We start from the raw sequence: 17,000 nt of genomic DNA, 5'->3' as shown, positions 1-17,000 counted from the left end.
CCCGGTTTTGGTACTATTACATCTAGTACCCACTTAATTGTGGCTAAAGATTTAATCTCCTCTTCATTCTAATGCTATGTTAGCTGTAACGCCACAAGCCAGCAGCTTACACTGGCGCGCTTGCTGGTGCACAGGCTGCTGCAGCAGCATCACTGCCCTCGGGCTGAGGGGAGTCAGACCACACTTACTCTTTCTCTCTGCTCTCCCTCTTCCGCTCTCTGCTCTCCCTCTTCTAGCTGCAAAGTGCTATTAGAAGCAACTCAAAATCCAACAACTGTCTGCAAGGCTCCTGGTCCACTCGAGTACCAGTTCCAGTTGCTCTCAAAATATGACATAGTATGAGAATACGAACAGCAGTAACACAGCGCCGGAGCGCTCCTGGAATTCACTTTTAGCAATGTCTCTCACATAATCCTAAAATACTACCCTGACTAGGAAGCAGCATTTCCAAAAGGAATGTCTTGACTTACACCAAGTCTACTACAATATTTGGACCCCTAGTTTTTATAAAAAGGATTAACAGACTACTTGAAAGAAAACAAAAAAGCTCCTTGCTTCTGCCAGCTGTTGAGAGCTGTGTAATACATGAAACTGGAAGAGCTAAACTAGGTAAAATATTAACATAATGAGCTCTTTAATTTCAGCCTAGTTAATTTTAAGACATAGGTAAAATGATGGCCGTATTTAAGCATACATCACCCTGTGAGTGGGTCATTAGTAAAGGAAAATCTTAAGTGCAGAACAGTTATCACTGCATTAAGCTTAAAGTGACTGGATGGATCTGATGCTGTTAGCTAGTGACTGTCCATTCCAAATATCTGCGAAGTGCTGCTTCCCTGCTGAAGGAAACCCAAGCTGACTGGTCGTTCCAGCAGCAGGTGGGCCTGAAGTGTTGCCACGTTTCAATAGTGGAAGTTCAAGACTCTCCCGAGCTGCTAAGTAGAAGCTACACAGATTGTGTGGCAGAAAGTCTTTCCTTTGCACCTGGGATGTTTTCTTGCGCAGCTTCGTGTTTGTCACTTCGAAGACAGACAGCAGACCAAAAGCTAAGTAAACATTAAAGAAACCCCATTTCCTATACTAGAAGGAATTTAGTCACAAGTAAGCCCTAAAACAAGTGCAGAGATCCCACTGTGGAAAAAGCACGGAGCTAATAGCTTGCTTTTTTTTTCCTGTGGTCAGAACAGAAAAGATTGGATGATCGTAACTGCCCTCCAATTTGGGAGAGACGATCCAGCTCATCAGAGTTTTGTAGGATTTTGAAGGAATTTTCTTCTTTCACATTAAGCAAAGCAGATAAAGTCACATCACAGAACCACACAGTTACAGTACACAGAAAAGCACCGACTGATTCTAATAGCATGAAATCTGGTGTTGCCAAGAAGCTTCAAAATTAGTGTGAATGCTGAAACAGCCACACAGACCACAGACACAAACAGCTTGCTTATTCAGAACACAAGATAATAAAAGCATTCTTACTTTCTACCTACAGCTTTAATACGCACACTGATGTATATGAATTGACCACTGAATGTTTAGCGTGAATGAAGGTCTTCCCAATTATAGCTACTGTTTTACTGTTTCAGATTGTCAGATAAGGCTGCTTAAGAGATGTGCCAGGTCACGAGTCAGTGAGACTGCTATAGTGACCTAAATACCGTCAATTATTGTAATTTAATCTAGGATATAAGGATGGAAGCTAAGAACATATTTGGCCATAACTCTTCCTATGAGTGTTTTCTTTTGGAAAAAAATCCCAAACAAAACAACTTTTACAGAAGAGATATTTCTGTCAGTTTTTAAATGCACAAGACCTCAAACTGTGCACATTTGCTTCAGGATAGAAGGATCTATTAATGCCTGAAATTAAGACAGCTCCGACCACAAGTCTTCATAAGGTAGTTTATGTGCTAAAGCAAGTGGCTGCCTCTCTCTTTGGTTAATACGCTAGCCATAAAAGCGTTGCTCTGAGTGACAGCAAGGCATGCACAGTAATGTATTTACTTTTTAAACTATAAAATTCACTTACTCAGATTATTGCACCTGCACGCATTTTCCTGAAAGTTCAAAACTGATTTAGCACGCGCAGTAAACAGGAGGTCAGGTTCTCCCTGACTCATTCCTCTGAAGAGCTGCAATGGAGGACAGAATATGGCTTAGTTATAGCCGTGAAAACAATATGAACAGGCCGTGTGAGAAGCGTAGAGAAAAGTCTTCGAACTGTACAGATCTCTCATGCAATCCTTACAGACAAATGCCCCTCAATTCAGTATTTGCAGGTCTGTTAAAAAATCCTAGCTCTTACACAGTTGTGAACTTGAGTACTAACAAAGGTGTCCAAAGTCCAAGCAACTGTGCAAATACTGGTCTGTTGTGAATATTAATGTTCAACTAGCCTTAAACCTGCCAAAGGAAATTTAAGGTTACTCAAGGTATTTATACATACTTTAAAGACATAGCGTATCAAACGTGCTGGTCTTGATCTTAAAGGACCCTGCAGAAGTAATGGATACTTTCAAATATAAAAACTTCAAATTTTTAAACAGAACGTAGATCCCCTCCCGCAAACTCCAAGTTACTCACAGATCTATTTAAAAGGTTTTTAATGACTCCATTACCTTGGGCTTTGGCATTACTCTCTTTAGTGTGTATCAGCCTGGGAAATTAAGGAAGCTCTAAAGTATAAGTCAACCTCACCTGAAGTTGTTGCACAGCAGTAGAACTACAATTTAAAGTGCTTGCTTTCTATCTCTAAAACAGACCTTCTACAGACAGTAAACAAACAAAATCTATTACTTGCTATTACTGACCTACTAATTCTACTACTGACTTTCCCCCAAACTAAGTACAACCCTAATGTCATTAATGATAATCATGTTTTCTTTCTGTTTCATGTATGAGCACAAAGAAGACTGAAATAGACTGTGCCGGACCAGAAAAGAAACATCATTTAAGTTTCTTTGACTTTAAAAGGTTCTGGCTTTCAGGCTTGAAAGACTCCTGTAAGTGATGCACTGGAGAGATAACAAACCAAGTTTCCTTCCCCATTTTTATGAAAACATTAGCTAAAAATCTATTTGTAAAGTACTGGTTTTAAAGCCCAGTATTCCCTAAGAGAAAAGTCTCCCATGGACCAAGAGGAAATAAAACAGTAATCTGGATTTCAAAAGAAAGCAAGTAAATCAGAAATTATATAAAGTTTACCAATCATCCATAGAAAGTAGAAAAGTTTGCCAGATAGTCACAGAAATAAGGAAAAAACTGCTTTTTGTGCTTGCATCTGTTTAGATAACTGTAACTTCCCTAGGTTTTCGTTTTACACTCTCTACTCGTGTCAGAGGGCGGAAATTTGTAGACTTCTTGCTTGCTCCTGTAGTAGTTAATCGACAGTCCTTCTTTAGGCCCCTCAGCAGCTCCATTAATTCCCGTTTTTCCAGCTCTGCCTGCTCCAGCTCTTGACGGTGCTGTCTCTCTGCAGCCATCAGAGAGCATACATCTGACATCAGTCGCGACATCTGACTCTGAAACACAAAATCAAACTTACTGTAAGAAACAAACTCTTCATAATGATAATGGCATGAGGTTGAATTGGCTGTGCATGTAGGGTGGTGGATTATAAAGAATAAGGGACACTGAAATAATTTGATAATGGAACAAAAGTAAACAATTTGAGACACAATCCAGTATTTACCTTCCGAGATGGTCTTGTTTCAAAAATTCCAATACAGTTTTCCTAAACATGCAAAAGTTTCTTATAAATTATAATAAGAAACTGTGGATTTACCCAGTTGCTGCTTAAATTTTATATTTCAAGACTGCAACCAAAATAAGGCTTTGGTTATATTCAAACACATTCTTGAAGTATGTAAACATCAAATTCAGTAAAATGGACAAGTAAACTATAAAACATTGATTTTTGGCTTCCGAAATCCTTATTGTTATATAATAGGACCTGAATGCATGAAAAGAGAAGACAGACTGGCTCATTACTTGATGAAGCTTACATTTAGTTGACCCATCGTGTAAATATCACTGCAGTAGGGCTCTGTGTCAGCACTGGATTAAGCCACTTTTGACAGCACTTAAAAAGGAGCTGGATATTTAATTACATCTGATTTGTAATGCATGACCTATGTTTAGACACTGAAAATGGGTTCCAGACTGATTTACCGACATATTATGAACGCACAGAACAATGCAGCCCTGGTACAGCGGTATCCAGGTTAGCTCCAAAGGAATTTGAAGTAGATAAACTGCACGAATCCAGTGCTCACCCTGCTTCTCAACAGAGCTGATCAGCCCAGGCAGAGCATTGTGCTAATGCTTGTTTTGCTTCCCATACTTACTGTAATTCTCATCTGTATGAGATTACACTTACAAAATAGGAGACTACTGCTGGGAAAAGCAAAAGTCTGGGCTGGTAAGAGAGGGGAAATACAAACAACAATCATATTTACCTTTAATTCTTCAATCTGATTTAGCAGAACACTCTCTTTTTGGACCATATGCCTTCTCTGTGAATCTAACCTCGACTCCATCTCATGTTTTGCCTCTTCCACTCTGCAGATCATTTCTGTCCTAAAAAGTTCATTTCTCCTTGTTAGGTCTTGCAAGCACAGAAAAGAATGATTTTCAAATTCCAGAAAGCCTTCTTGCAGCCAAACAGCTTGATCTGATTCCCATCATACTCTACAAGACACCTCTCTGGAGGCATGATAAGTACTACTTATTAATTTAAATAAAATCAGCATAAAAAAGTGCTTTGTGCCCAGGGGTCATTGAGGTGACCACGCACAGCCTGTATAGAGGACAACCACGTCATATTCCTGAAATAATTCTATCAGTTCAAGATCGTGTATTTATGACTTTAAATGATTTACTACCTTATACTTACAGTTTGTGCTTACTTAGTATTACTAAGCACAGGCAGACAAGATAAAAATCATGAGCACTATAGTATTGCCAAACATGTAGTCCTGCCACTTTTGAAGCGGACACTAAATGACAGCGTGCAGTAAACTACTGTAACCTAATCACTCTCACAGATTCACAGCCAAAACCCAGCTGTTTCAACAGCCTTCGCAACAGCCTTTTGAGTGCAGAAACTAGGTAGCAGAACACCTTGTGTCTCAATGCATTTAAAACAGATTTGAGCCTGACTTCACAGCAACATTCAAGAGCACAGGACGGAGCAAGCCGAAAGATACAAATGGAAAGCAGCATGGGAAAAAAAACCCAGTTCAACTGGAATATCACAGAAAGGGAAAGTCACAGAAACACAGAGAAGAAAAAGAGGATGTCGGTAAGAAGAGTTGTATTCACCAACTGTTATTAATGTCCTAGAATTTTAATCAAAACTGAAAACTAGATGCTCAGAAGTTTAATCTAACAGTCTGTATCTGTAAAAATAATTAGAGATCCTTATCTTTGAGATTGGTAAAAATATAAACTAGATGAAATTATTAAATTACATGACTTTGAGTCTATATCAGGCCAATGGAAAAATAAAATTGCTAACTTCAGCCCAGTTCTTGTTAGGTATTTTGTCATTTTATGTAGTCAGCTGAGTTTTACTCAACTGCAAGCAATGGTATTTTAGAATTTATAATAACTTAGACCAAAAAAATAACAGCAAAACCCCCAAACCAGTAAGAATTTAAAGACTATGCTGACACATAATAATACTCCGGCCTGTTAAAATCAAGTAATTAAAAGACTATTTAACACATACTGAAATCCAGCACTAGTATTTTAAGTGCTCTAAGCAGTGACTTTAGGCCCAGACTAAGAGAAATGTCAAAGAAACAGAAGATTTGTACCGAAGTAGTTCCAGCTCGGTTTTCAGCTCTGCTACGCAATTATGCTGTATGTCTTCCGCGCTGAGAATGAAGTAACCACAGCCATTCGGGCATTCATGGCTCCGATATTCACAGACTGCCAGGTGACCATCTAAGTTACGTCGTTCAACCTGAACTGTACAACCTGAACAGGAGACAGGAAGGTAAGTCAGTCACTTACAACTGACAAAAGCATTTTAATTAATTCCAAACAAAAACACTCAAGCAAACAAGCTGCAGCATCTTGAGCCAAGCAACCACCAATCTATTAAAACAATGAAAAAAAGTGATCTCCATAGAACATGAAACGTGACAGTCATGAACACATGTAATAGTAATAAAACACTTTTTTAAAGTGTTCTTAATATATTTATCTATTAACTGAAAATACATATTAAAAGTAGGTATTTTCTGTTAAATCTTCTGCTACTAGTCTGGCATTAAAGCAACTTCAATAATGAGAACATTGATGCTACACTAAGACTCTAGCAGCCTGCCTGCACTTCCACCACAGAAACACACTAGACCACATAAACTAGAACATTTATTTACGAACATTTAATATCTGATGCAAATACAGAAACATTTCCACAGAAATTCTAGGATAAAAACTTCACAAATATGTAAAGTGTGGAAAACCAAAAATGAGCACTAGATAAATTATTGCCACATTTCACACCCTCAACTTTGAGATTGTAGTCTTCATTTTTAACCTCTGAGTCACTGTTTGCAGTCTTCATTTTTAATCTTTGAGTCACCGTTTGATGTTATACATACTATAGCTTCTTTCATTGTGTTTGAAGACAAAATAGATGTAGGAAAAATGAAACAATAGAGCAATGAAGCTTGCCAACAAACCCTACCAGAAAATGACAAAAGACAGACCTCTAGAAGAGTCTGACAAATAAATATGATTTGTAATTGGAGGTACTCAAAATACACTCTCATGTACTCTTGAGGAAGGGTTCAAGAGATGCAAGAACCCCACACCCTGAACACCAGACAATAGAGATAAAGTGTGATAAGTCTATAACTGCTCCTGTTTCTGTGAATCTGAAGCATTTGCAGGTGTCACTCACTGCTTAGAGAAATTTTAAGTAGGAATTCTAGCACCTTAGTCTTCTTATAATTAATTACAATTGTTATGCTCTTAGCATCAGTAATTAGATATTAACTGTGTCTAGGAACAGAAGGCATTTTGAATAAAACTGACTAAGAAATTTTAGCAGTATGGTCCTTTGTCTGGAGGTGTAGGTTTGCTTTACATAGACCTTAACAGTAATTCTAACCAGAATTTAGCTTAAAAAAACCCTCATTTCCAAGACACTTTATAGTTTAAATCATGCACACACACCAGGCAACCAGACATTTTATAAACAAACTGTGGCCCATAAGCATTCTGTAGGTGCAACTACATTGATTCAGATATCAAAACAAACTGCCAAAATTGAAAGACAAACTCATAACTTGACAGAGAACAAAGCAAACACGCTACTGTATTTTCATAAATGTTAAGTCCATCATTCACATTTGCTTTGGTTATTAGCTCTTGGATAAGAAATTGTTGCTAATGGTCACGATTGCCATAGATCGGTAACAAATTTTGTTCTAAAAGACAGCTCCAAAGAGCAGATCATGCTAAAGCTTTGAATTTCTCTTTGGAAGTAACAGCCATTATTGCCATTCTGTTGACAGAAAGATGACAAAGACTTGTTTTCTGAATAAAAAAGATTCAAGTTCTTTGAATGCTACTCACCGATATTGAAGCATGGTATCAGACTATATTCACACTCCTTTTCATGCCTGTCTATAGACTCCAGAGAACAAACCATTTGACAGCCAGACTCCTTGTTTTTGCAATGTAGCTGAAGACGGTTTAAATCATTTTTCATGTATCTACACAGGAAAAAAAAAAGTTCTAAAACCTGGGAACATTATTGAAAAATCTGTATTTTCAGCTTTTGGAGCTGAAAAAGAAAGTGAGAATCTAATCTCCATTAGGAAAAACTGTAAATAATCAGTTTGGTTTTTCTTTCTGACAACTCAAGTGACCATATTGAAAAAGAACAGGCTGAAAAGAAACAATGTTAACAGAAAATTCAGTCCTCAAAATTAAATGTGCAAATGAAATCTTTATTTTTGAATAAACTGTGACCTTCCACTAGCTCAGCAAATATTACCAGCGATAAACACCAGGGCTACTCATTCATCACATGAGTTTTGTGTTTCTAAGCATGCCAAACCCAACTGACTACAGTGACTACAGACAAAACAAACTACAGATTAAACTCTAGGGTTCTGTCTATACCATATTTCAACCTTCCACACAGTAAAATCTCATTAGTGACAAAACCACTGGGAGTACTAATTGAGTTAATTTAACATCTGTGCCTTTAAAGGTTTTAAACACAACATAACTGTTAATCTAAGCCTGATTAGAAAATACCAGGGTTAAACAGAAAGTAGTGACTACTTATGGAAGACACCTGTGAAAATAGCCTGCTTTACATGACAAGGCAGCTCACAACATGTTCTTACAGCTAAAGACCTTTTTAAAAAAGAATTTGAAGGCAAGAAGTTTGGTTCACATCTATAGAAATTGTTTGCTACAAACCCCGCTACAGTATCTAGGTAAGACTGAGAAGAAAAAGAAGAGATATGCAGTGTTAAGTGACTGCTCTTGTGTATTATAATACACAGAAAATGCTAATGCTTTCATGCAAGTGATTGGTTTCTGCCATAGGCATATTGGATAAAGACAAACTGAGTGACAGTAAGTCACAGAAGATGAAGTTGTGCAAGCCATGTTGAGAAATCCTAAATTCAGGCAATTTCAACACACAGCAAGATTACTGTGTACCTGTAGAGAGGTCGTAGTGAAGATACATCCACTGTTTGCCTGTCTTCAGGGCAGTTACTGTGATGAACAAGCCATCCGTGTATACAAGCACTGCAGAAAGCATGTTCACAAGGAGCCTGCAATGGATCTTCTAGCACACCACGGCAGATGGAACACAATAGCCCTTCATTAACGTAGCCAACAAAACGCTCAATATCATAACCCATGCTCTCCACACACTTCCAACCTATTGAAACAACACAGAGAAGTAAAGCAGTCTTTGTCCTGAATCTGTATTGCTAGATTCACAACAAGGCCTGGAAGCTATTCTAGAAATATGGGGAACATAATGTAAATAAAGAACTGCACCGGTGAGAATGCAACCACTTACATACTTTGGAGACTTTAAGATTTAAGCGAGAATTTGTGGATTATACTGCTGGATGTCAGAATCCCAACTTTATATCAAGATCCTCTGAATTCTGAACACAAGGACTTCAGCAGATAGTTGAGCCACACTTGTTCTTTACTTTGCTACTGAACACAGAACTAACAGCCACTGTGAAACATATAGTTTCTATTTAGTTTAATTCTATCTGAAGCAGAAACATCAGAGAAGCTCAAATACAAATGTTTGCTTTCCATTTTAAAGCATTTTATGTAACGCCTAACAAACTTACAAGACAGAGTCCTTACAGCCAGTAACTGTGGTACTTTCAGTTTGTTTCTATAAACTGCACGTAGCATAATGTGTTGCTTTCACACTACAAAGAAAGAGGATAAGAATCTGGACTTATTGTGGACTCCCATTCCAGAGGGAACAGCATGAAATCTCCACATGCCCAGAGAAAAGTATTTCAGGAAGAAAAAGAAGCCAAAACTGCAGCTTACCATGAAATCATGAGGCGCTGTCTTCTCCTACCACTGGTATTTTATAAAACTGAGTAGCCTTTAAGTGGATTTGAAAGTTTTGTGAACAAAAACCTAACAGGCAATCTGCCTTCATTGGAATCCAGTCGTGAAAGGCCTAATAGAATTTGGCAAGTCTCAGCAGAACTCACTGTAAGAATACGTTTTAGGCTTTGCATTTCTCCCTAGCACACAACATTACTTTTATAACCCCACTCGGACCTGTGAAAGAGTTTTTCACTGGTTATGACATTCTCTAAATAAAACAAAGGAAGATATCCTACCTTTTCAGGTCTTACTACACAAACATGTAGTTTGTCCAAACACTTCAGAAGCAAGTTTTCTGATCAGTAAGACATGTAATAACTTCCTTCCCTCAGTTTCTCTTCACTGCTTTATTACGCCTACGAGAAAAACTAGAAACAAAAAGGATCAGTAGTGTTTCCTAAGTTTGCAAGTGCTAACCAGCCAGCTACTGAATAGATGCTGTCCTAACAGCCTGTTAAAACAAAACTTTCTAAAGCCACTGTACAACCTACAATTCAACACGAGAGATCTGACAAGATTGGGAGAGGGAATCATCAGTCTCTCTTTCAATTATTACTGGTGCAGATATTTATCACAAAGATGAACACCCCACTGCCATTTAATTTTGAAACCTCAGAGTTTTGTTTGTATGACTGAAGACAACAGAATTTAATATTTTTTAAAATGTGGCAACTGAAATCTGCTAAAATTATATTCCTTAAAAAGATGAATGTTACTGTCTCAGCTGGTTTTATCTGGGTATGATATGCAGTTCATTTTTAAACCAGAAGTATTGCAGCCAAGTTCATTGCACTGACAAATAACATGGCTTCGCTGTGTAACATAAAAAATTTAAAAGGATGTCATCACTTAAATCCCTTAAGTTGATACATAGCCATTGCACAATGCCATTCAAAGCAAATCTCACCTATATTAGAGCTCTGTAAGAACAATAAGGGTCTTGGAGGGCTAATGTCAAATCTTGCTCTAAAGAGAAAAAATAACTTTGCAATTTTTCATGAATACAACATAAATCTGGACTTTAGAAGATCTTATATATCTGAGGATCAAAGCATATCTTCACTGATTACGAATGGTGCTTGTGTTAAAAGGGTATCTGGTAAGATTAAAGTCAATAAAACCCGTTATTAAAGCACACATAAGCAAGCGCGCGTGTTACCCAAATACAAAGCACATCACCAGCTACATGGTTTCCATATTGTGTTTTATTTCTGCAAGCACGTTTATTGCACAGCCTATGAAGGAATAGCACATCCCAGATACCCGTAAATTTGTTTTAGCTATGTTGTTGATGACAACGCTGGCACAGCTGCAGTGGGTGCAATCAACAGAGACTTCTGACAAGATCCCAGGCAGATTTCACAGACTGCATTTAGCTCTGTACTTCTGTGGCTGTATTGTCATCAACAACATAGCTAAAACAAATTTACAGGTATCTGGGATGTGCTATTCCTTCAGCTACAGCACAGACATTCTGTGTCTTAGAAGAGTCTGCTCAAGAAAATACCATATTACGAAGATGATAAACAATTATCTTCTTTACTGTTGTTTCCTTGTATGCTTTTACAGGTGTCCTGCGAAGACAGGAAATTCGAAACTTCACAAGTCCAGTGTGAACAAAATAAGCATTATGTTTGCTGTGACTGTAATGCCAGCAAGAACCAAAATGGAAAGTTGAAGAAGTGGAAGACAATGCTAATTTTCAGTACCAGAGTGGGAAGTCAAGTACTAGTTCCCAATATTGATGAAAACACTGAAACACATTTTACGCTGGAGGACTCTTAATCAGCATATAAACATCCTATAATTTGAATTGTGAGCCTGGAATTCTCATTTGGTTTAGTGGATCTCAGGATTCAGATTTTAGAAAACTTTCATAGAGATATAAGATGTGTCAACAGAACTCTGAGTGTTTTTGTTTTTCCAGGTTTTCTGCTCTACTGGAATTGCAGGTGTTGTAAGCTACATTTTGCACACACATTGGTGATCCCTGAGCACTAAGTCCTCAAGACACTCCTGGGCATATTTTAGCTTGTTTGTAGTCTATCAGAATGCAGAAAAAGAGTATTTTTATCAGGAGGGAAACAAGAACTATTTGTGCTTGAGAGAAAGTGCAACAAATATATGTGTGTGTGTGTATGTGTATCCCCCACCAAAACAAGAGCTCAAATGGAGACTGGATGGGAATTTTGAGGCAAACCCCACAATTATAGGGGCTACAGCATGTTTTCAAGACTGCCGTTGGAGCAGCACCACCCTACATAGTGTCAGAATACTCTTTGCTTTGAGTTTGAGACCCAAACTGGTGACCGAAGTCCCAGACCTCTTCCAGCAGAAATTTCCCAACATGAATAACTGGAGATTCTGCTAACTTCAAAAGATGCACTTTAGTCGACAGCGAAGCAGAAGGAGAGCATCAGATAAACACCATGCACTCTAGCAGTACACAACATTTTACTCAGTTCTTTTACCACAAAATAACATAATTTTCAATTTCTGCTCTTCCCCAGAAACGTCTCTCTTCTTGAACTGGCCTTAAAATCACTTCTTCTATTTCTATTACAATACAACAATTGTCACATTCCTTTTATTTTTTGTACTATATTGTTTGTTTGTAGTTCCTCTACATTATTTATCACTGCCTTCCCACATTGCACTAACATTTCCAAACCTTGCTTTGTCTTTGGTTTCTCTGGTCCAGAATTTTGTCCATCACCTGGCCATTATCAGAGATGCTGGCCACAAGGATATCTGGAATTTGTGGGAGCCAGATCTGGAAAGCAGAAAAGAACCAAACTATTAACCGTTACTTTACTTCTATTTTTTTTTTTTACACATATTTTATTACTCATTCCTCATGGTTTTTCACAAGCAAAAACATTCCCTTGTGGGAATACAAAGGAAGATTGGTGAGGACTGTAAACATACTCAAGTGACTTGCAGCTGCAGTGGGGAAAAACACATACATCACACTAATCATAGCTTAGTTTTGTGCGCTTGACAAGTAGAAACTTTGTGTTTGGATAACACAGGCCTGTGATAAACTCAGAGGCACCCTAGCAAACATCCTTGAGATTTCTGCCCTGCTGTGGGAAAGATCAAAACACAGTGGAAAATTACACCTGTGTGAATCCTTGATATACAGGCAAAAACAGCAGGTTTGAAAACACGCTTTCTAGCAAGGTCCTGCACTCCCACTTGTGTTTCCTCTATCTGTGGTTGTTCCTGTGTCCTGTCTGCATCGGCCCACCCCTGCTCCACAACTTCACAGATATTAAGTGATGGAAGAAAATATGGGACAACACGCAATGATCAATATGATCCAAGTGAAGCCATTTAATCGAAGTTCACAACACATTTTATACCCTACTTGCTGAAGCAAGGCGTTGTTTTTCAAGCTGATTTGACAATTCTTCATTAGCAACAAGTAATCATTAGTTACAATACATTATTCTATTTTCCCATGAGAAATAGCTATGTGAGCATTTCAGTCTACAAACTGATAGACTACAAAGTAACAAGTCAAGGACTACCGAGGAAAGCTTCCTGTAAGAAATGAGAGGCGTATATGGTAGAACAACTCTCTATTGTTGCAAAGAGAAACCTTGAAGACAGTGTGTCATTTACAGCAGCTGCTTCTTCTGCAAAGTTAGCTTTAATTCTGGTGCAAAAGCTGTGAGGCCTTATGCTAAGGTGCCTTTATTTCATTTAGCATAAGCTGCTCAGTGCTTGGGGTGCTCATTAAATGTCCTCTGGTTCGTAACCATCCATCAATTAAGTCCTTTTTAGTAGCTGCCACCCCATGTTGTTTGCACACCTAAAACCAACCTTGAGCTACGGCCTGCACTGCCTTCAAACAGTGATTTTGTGTGGCTGTTAATAGCAGGGAGAATACAGGTGGGATGCAGTTCTCAACAACACAATGGCACAGCTTGCTGAATGTCTAGCACAAATCAAAGCCATTCCATTGCCAAAATCAGAACAGTGAGATCAGATTAGTGACTTGTGTTTTCACTTTACACTACTTTCTAATTTAAAAAAACACAATGTTTCTTTTCCATATGACAAAACAAAGCAAGGCTGGAGTGGATCACAAAAGAACTACAGATGTGCATAACTAAGACAGCATTTCCAGAACTGGAATCTTCCAGAATCTGGCTGGAAGAATGAACAATCCATGCAGGGCCCAGGGATGAGATGACCTGAAAATACGCTGTTGCTTCAGCTTCTATTTTCAGAAAGTTACTCTGAGCTTTAAATCCTGCTGTATAAAAAATGTTTTAGGGTTTCCTATGCCTTTCTGCCTCAGTCAGGGTAAGCTAGTTTATAGTCAGCATTAATGCCCAAAAAGGCAGACTCATCTCTTAAACCCAGACAGGTCAAGCTGTTTCTACAGCCCCTCGATGCATCATTATGGGAAACCGACCTGTTTTAGGACTGCACTGGGAAAGAAACCCCAACTATTTTAACAGTTGTCCTACAGTAGCCCAAGCTAATCCATCCACTAATTAATGTGCTCCTAGCCTCCCTCTACTACCTCCGTTAAATCTATTACACCATTTACTTTGGTGCTTCCCTGAACTGGCTCAGACAACTGACCACACAGACAACTACCCACTCATTTGCTAGGATAGATATTCTTGTAGATAGCTCAGCAAAAGCTTCAGTGACTGTGGAAGTGGGGCAAAACAGGAGATGGGAAACAGCAGCCAAGGCAGAAATGAAGGCCAGAAAGCAGCAGCACCTGTGGTTAAAGCTGCTACAGAGTTGCTCCCTCAGCTCAGCTTCCCATGCTGCTCCATTGTGAAGCCTCATCAACATTCGTATAAGAGGAAAGGAGCTGAAGAAGACAAGCATGAATCAATAGCAAAACTAGTTTACACTGATGTAAAAACCTGATGTAATAAACAAAAGCTTCCATAATAACCAGTAAGTGATACACAATTAATTTAAGGTCTATGTCTTTACCAGGAACTACCGAAGAAACCAGAAACACTTTGAGAAGGAACACTTTTACATAACACTTTTGTTGTCCTGCTGTATCTGTGGCGCTGTGATCCCTGCAGGGTGAGGCGGGAACATGGATCATAGAATCATAGAATTACTAGGTTGGAGAAGACATCTTACATCATCGAGTCCAACCATTCCTATCTGCCACTAAATCATGTCCCTGAGCACCTCGTCTGTCTGACTTTTAAATGCTTCGAGGGATGGTGATTCAACCACCTCCCTGGGCCTGTTCCAGTGCCCAATGACCCCTTTCATGAAATATTTTTTCCTGATGTCAAGCCTGAACCTCCCCTGGAGGACTTTGACGCCATTCCCGCTTATCCTGTCCCCTGTCACTTAGGAGAAGAGGCCAGCTCCCTGCTCTCCACAACCTTCTTTCAGGTAGTTGTAGACAGCAGTAAGATCTCCCCTCAGCCTCCTCTTCTCGAGGCTAAACAACCCCGGCTCCTTCAGCCGCCCCTCGTCAAGCTTGTTCTCCAGCCCCCTCGCCAGGCTCCCTTCGGGCGCTGCGGCGGGACGAGGCCCCCGGGACGGTGTCGGGCGGGCCCAGGCGCCTGTCTCGGTCCCGACCCCCGCGCCCGGACGGGGCACGCACCAAGCCCCCCGCCCCGCGCCCCCCTCCCGGCCCGGCGCCTCGGTGTCGGTGCTGCCGCCGCTCCCAGCTCGCCCCTACCCGACCGCTCACCCCGCACGCCGCGGCCCGCTGTCGCGAAATCGGCGTTCCTTTGCGGCCGCGCTCTAGCTTGACGGCCGCGCGGCGGGGCGCGCCGCCACCCGCCCCTACCCGCCGCCATGCTGTGTGCGTCTCGCGCACGCGCAGTAGCGGCGCCTCCTTCCTCCTCTCCTGCCTCCCACGCGGCCCCGGAGCGCGCGCGCCCGGCGGCGGCCCCTGCGCGTGCGCGGCGCGGGGCTGACGGGAGGCGGCGGCGGGAGCGTTGAGTGCGAGGTACGGCCGGGAGGGCCCCATCCCGCCTCCCCCGGCCACGGCGCCTTCCCCACGGCCTCCTTCCCACCTCATCCCCCTCTCCACTTCCCGCACCCCTTACTCCCCATCTCCCTCATCCGCCTCCGCTTTACCTTATGTGAGGGAGGTGAAGGGGGGGGCTGAGGGGGAGGATGAAGTGAAAGGCCCCCCCCCCTTTCACTTCATCCTCCCCCTCAGCCCCTCCCTTCACCTCCCTCACATACCACTCCTTATCTTCTTCACCCCCCTTCACCTACCCCCACTCCCCACCTCCCTCACTCCCCTACCTTCCTTCTGCCTCAGCCCCCAGCCCACTCCCTCACCCCCCTCCTACCCCTCCCACACCCCCTATTCACCCCTCTCAATCCCCTTACTTCCCCCTCCTCTTTTCACCCACTTTCCCTCCCTCACTTTCCTCCCCCCATTTCCCTCCGAACCCCCTATTTTTTCCCCCTCTATTTCCATCCTTCTCCCCCCCTCACCTGCCCCCACCCCCCTGTGCCTCCACCTCCCTCACTGCTGTTACAAGGTGGCTGAGGGGAGCTAGGGGTAGGCACTTATTGCTCCTTTAAGGTGATTTGCTATTGATATCCAACGTGCTGTACTTGCTGCCTGTAGTTATAACTGAGTCTTTGTAGCTGCCTACCAAAACACATTTAGCCTGATCATCTCTGCTGGGAATGTCTCTTCAAATGTTCAGCAGAGCAGCCTGTTAAACTTGTGCCTAAAAGGCTAATTTAACTGCCATTAACAGGATTCTACTTGCACCGTGTTGAATTGCATGCATAAAATTTTGTAGCATTCTTTGCATATGTGTTTCGTTTTAATGGAGCTGTTAAGATCCCTTTAAGGACAAAAATTTAATACTTGCAAAACCAGACGCGTTCATGAAATATTTAGGATGTGGTTTCATGGTACGCTTAATTTGGTGCAGCCAGGTTGCTAATAACAGGCAGGAGCAGCACTTTTCACATTGCCTCCAGCTGTTTCCCTGCAACTGTACCTAATGGTGCGGCAAGGGTGGTTTAATGCATTGCTGGCTGTCTTGGAGGAAAGGGTACATTTACTTGTCCATTGATTTAGTTGTAATGTGGGGCTATTCCTTGCCCTGGTTACACTTACTAGGATCCCACCTAAAAGATCTAGCATCAATCAGTTGTTGTGTCCCTGTGGCTTCTCTTCTGTATAGTACTGTAAAAATACAGAATTTTAAACATTAGCATTTTATTATATTTTGTATTTTATAAAAGTTTATATTTTGAAGGCCAAGATAGAGAGAGAGGTGTGTATTGCTGGAGGCAGTATTGCAGTTTAGAAAGCACAAAACCACAAGTTTTATTTTGTAGTTGTAAGTAGGTAATACAGGTAATAGTCTTACACGTTCTTAACAGTT

General features: G+C 40.8%; 2 protein-coding genes across 2 annotated transcripts in view; one reads left to right on the top strand and one right to left on the bottom strand.

Moving 5' to 3' along the window:
- Positions 1-1,282: 1,282 nt before the first annotated feature.
- Positions 1,283-15,381, bottom strand: LOC138719264 (RING finger protein 151-like). The gene is made up of 8 exons (XM_069854361.1): positions 15,329-15,381; positions 12,305-12,406; positions 9,870-9,989; positions 8,698-8,923; positions 7,594-7,733; positions 5,820-5,982; positions 4,458-4,578; positions 1,283-3,521 (listed from the first exon to the last, which is right to left on the bottom strand). The coding sequence occupies exons 4-8, from the start codon at positions 8,901-8,903 to the stop codon at positions 3,285-3,287; spliced, it is 867 nt and encodes a 288-aa protein (XP_069710462.1). The 5' UTR covers positions 8,904-8,923; positions 9,870-9,989; positions 12,305-12,406; positions 15,329-15,381; the 3' UTR covers positions 1,283-3,284.
- A 149-nt stretch (positions 15,382-15,530) lies between these two features.
- Positions 15,531-17,000, top strand: part of RAD54B (RAD54 homolog B) — a 68,269-nt gene continuing 66,799 nt past the window's right edge. Inside the window, exon 1 of the mRNA XM_069854377.1 lies at positions 15,531-15,589. The gene's annotated coding sequence lies outside the window, so the exon portion shown is untranslated. The remainder of the gene's footprint in view (positions 15,590-17,000) is intronic.

Source organism: Phaenicophaeus curvirostris, chromosome 3 (assembly GCF_032191515.1).
Source record: "Phaenicophaeus curvirostris isolate KB17595 chromosome 3, BPBGC_Pcur_1.0, whole genome shotgun sequence".
In the NCBI taxonomy this organism is placed as follows: domain Eukaryota; kingdom Metazoa; phylum Chordata; class Aves; order Cuculiformes; family Cuculidae; genus Phaenicophaeus; species Phaenicophaeus curvirostris.
This window is presented reverse-complemented; position numbering and strand designations above follow the sequence as displayed.

Coding starts and splice junctions, on each gene's coding strand:
- LOC138719264 (XM_069854361.1), bottom strand. CDS start 8,903: ATGGGTTATGATATTGAGCGTTTTGTTGGCTACGTTAATGAAGGGCTA. Junction 7,734..8,697: donor TCACTACGACCTCTCTACAG/GTACACAGTAAT, acceptor TTTCCTGTGTAG/ATACATGAAAAATGATTTAA. Junction 4,579..5,819: donor ACCGAGCTGGAACTACTTCG/GTACAAATCTTC, acceptor TGAACTTTTTAG/GACAGAAATGATCTGCAGAG.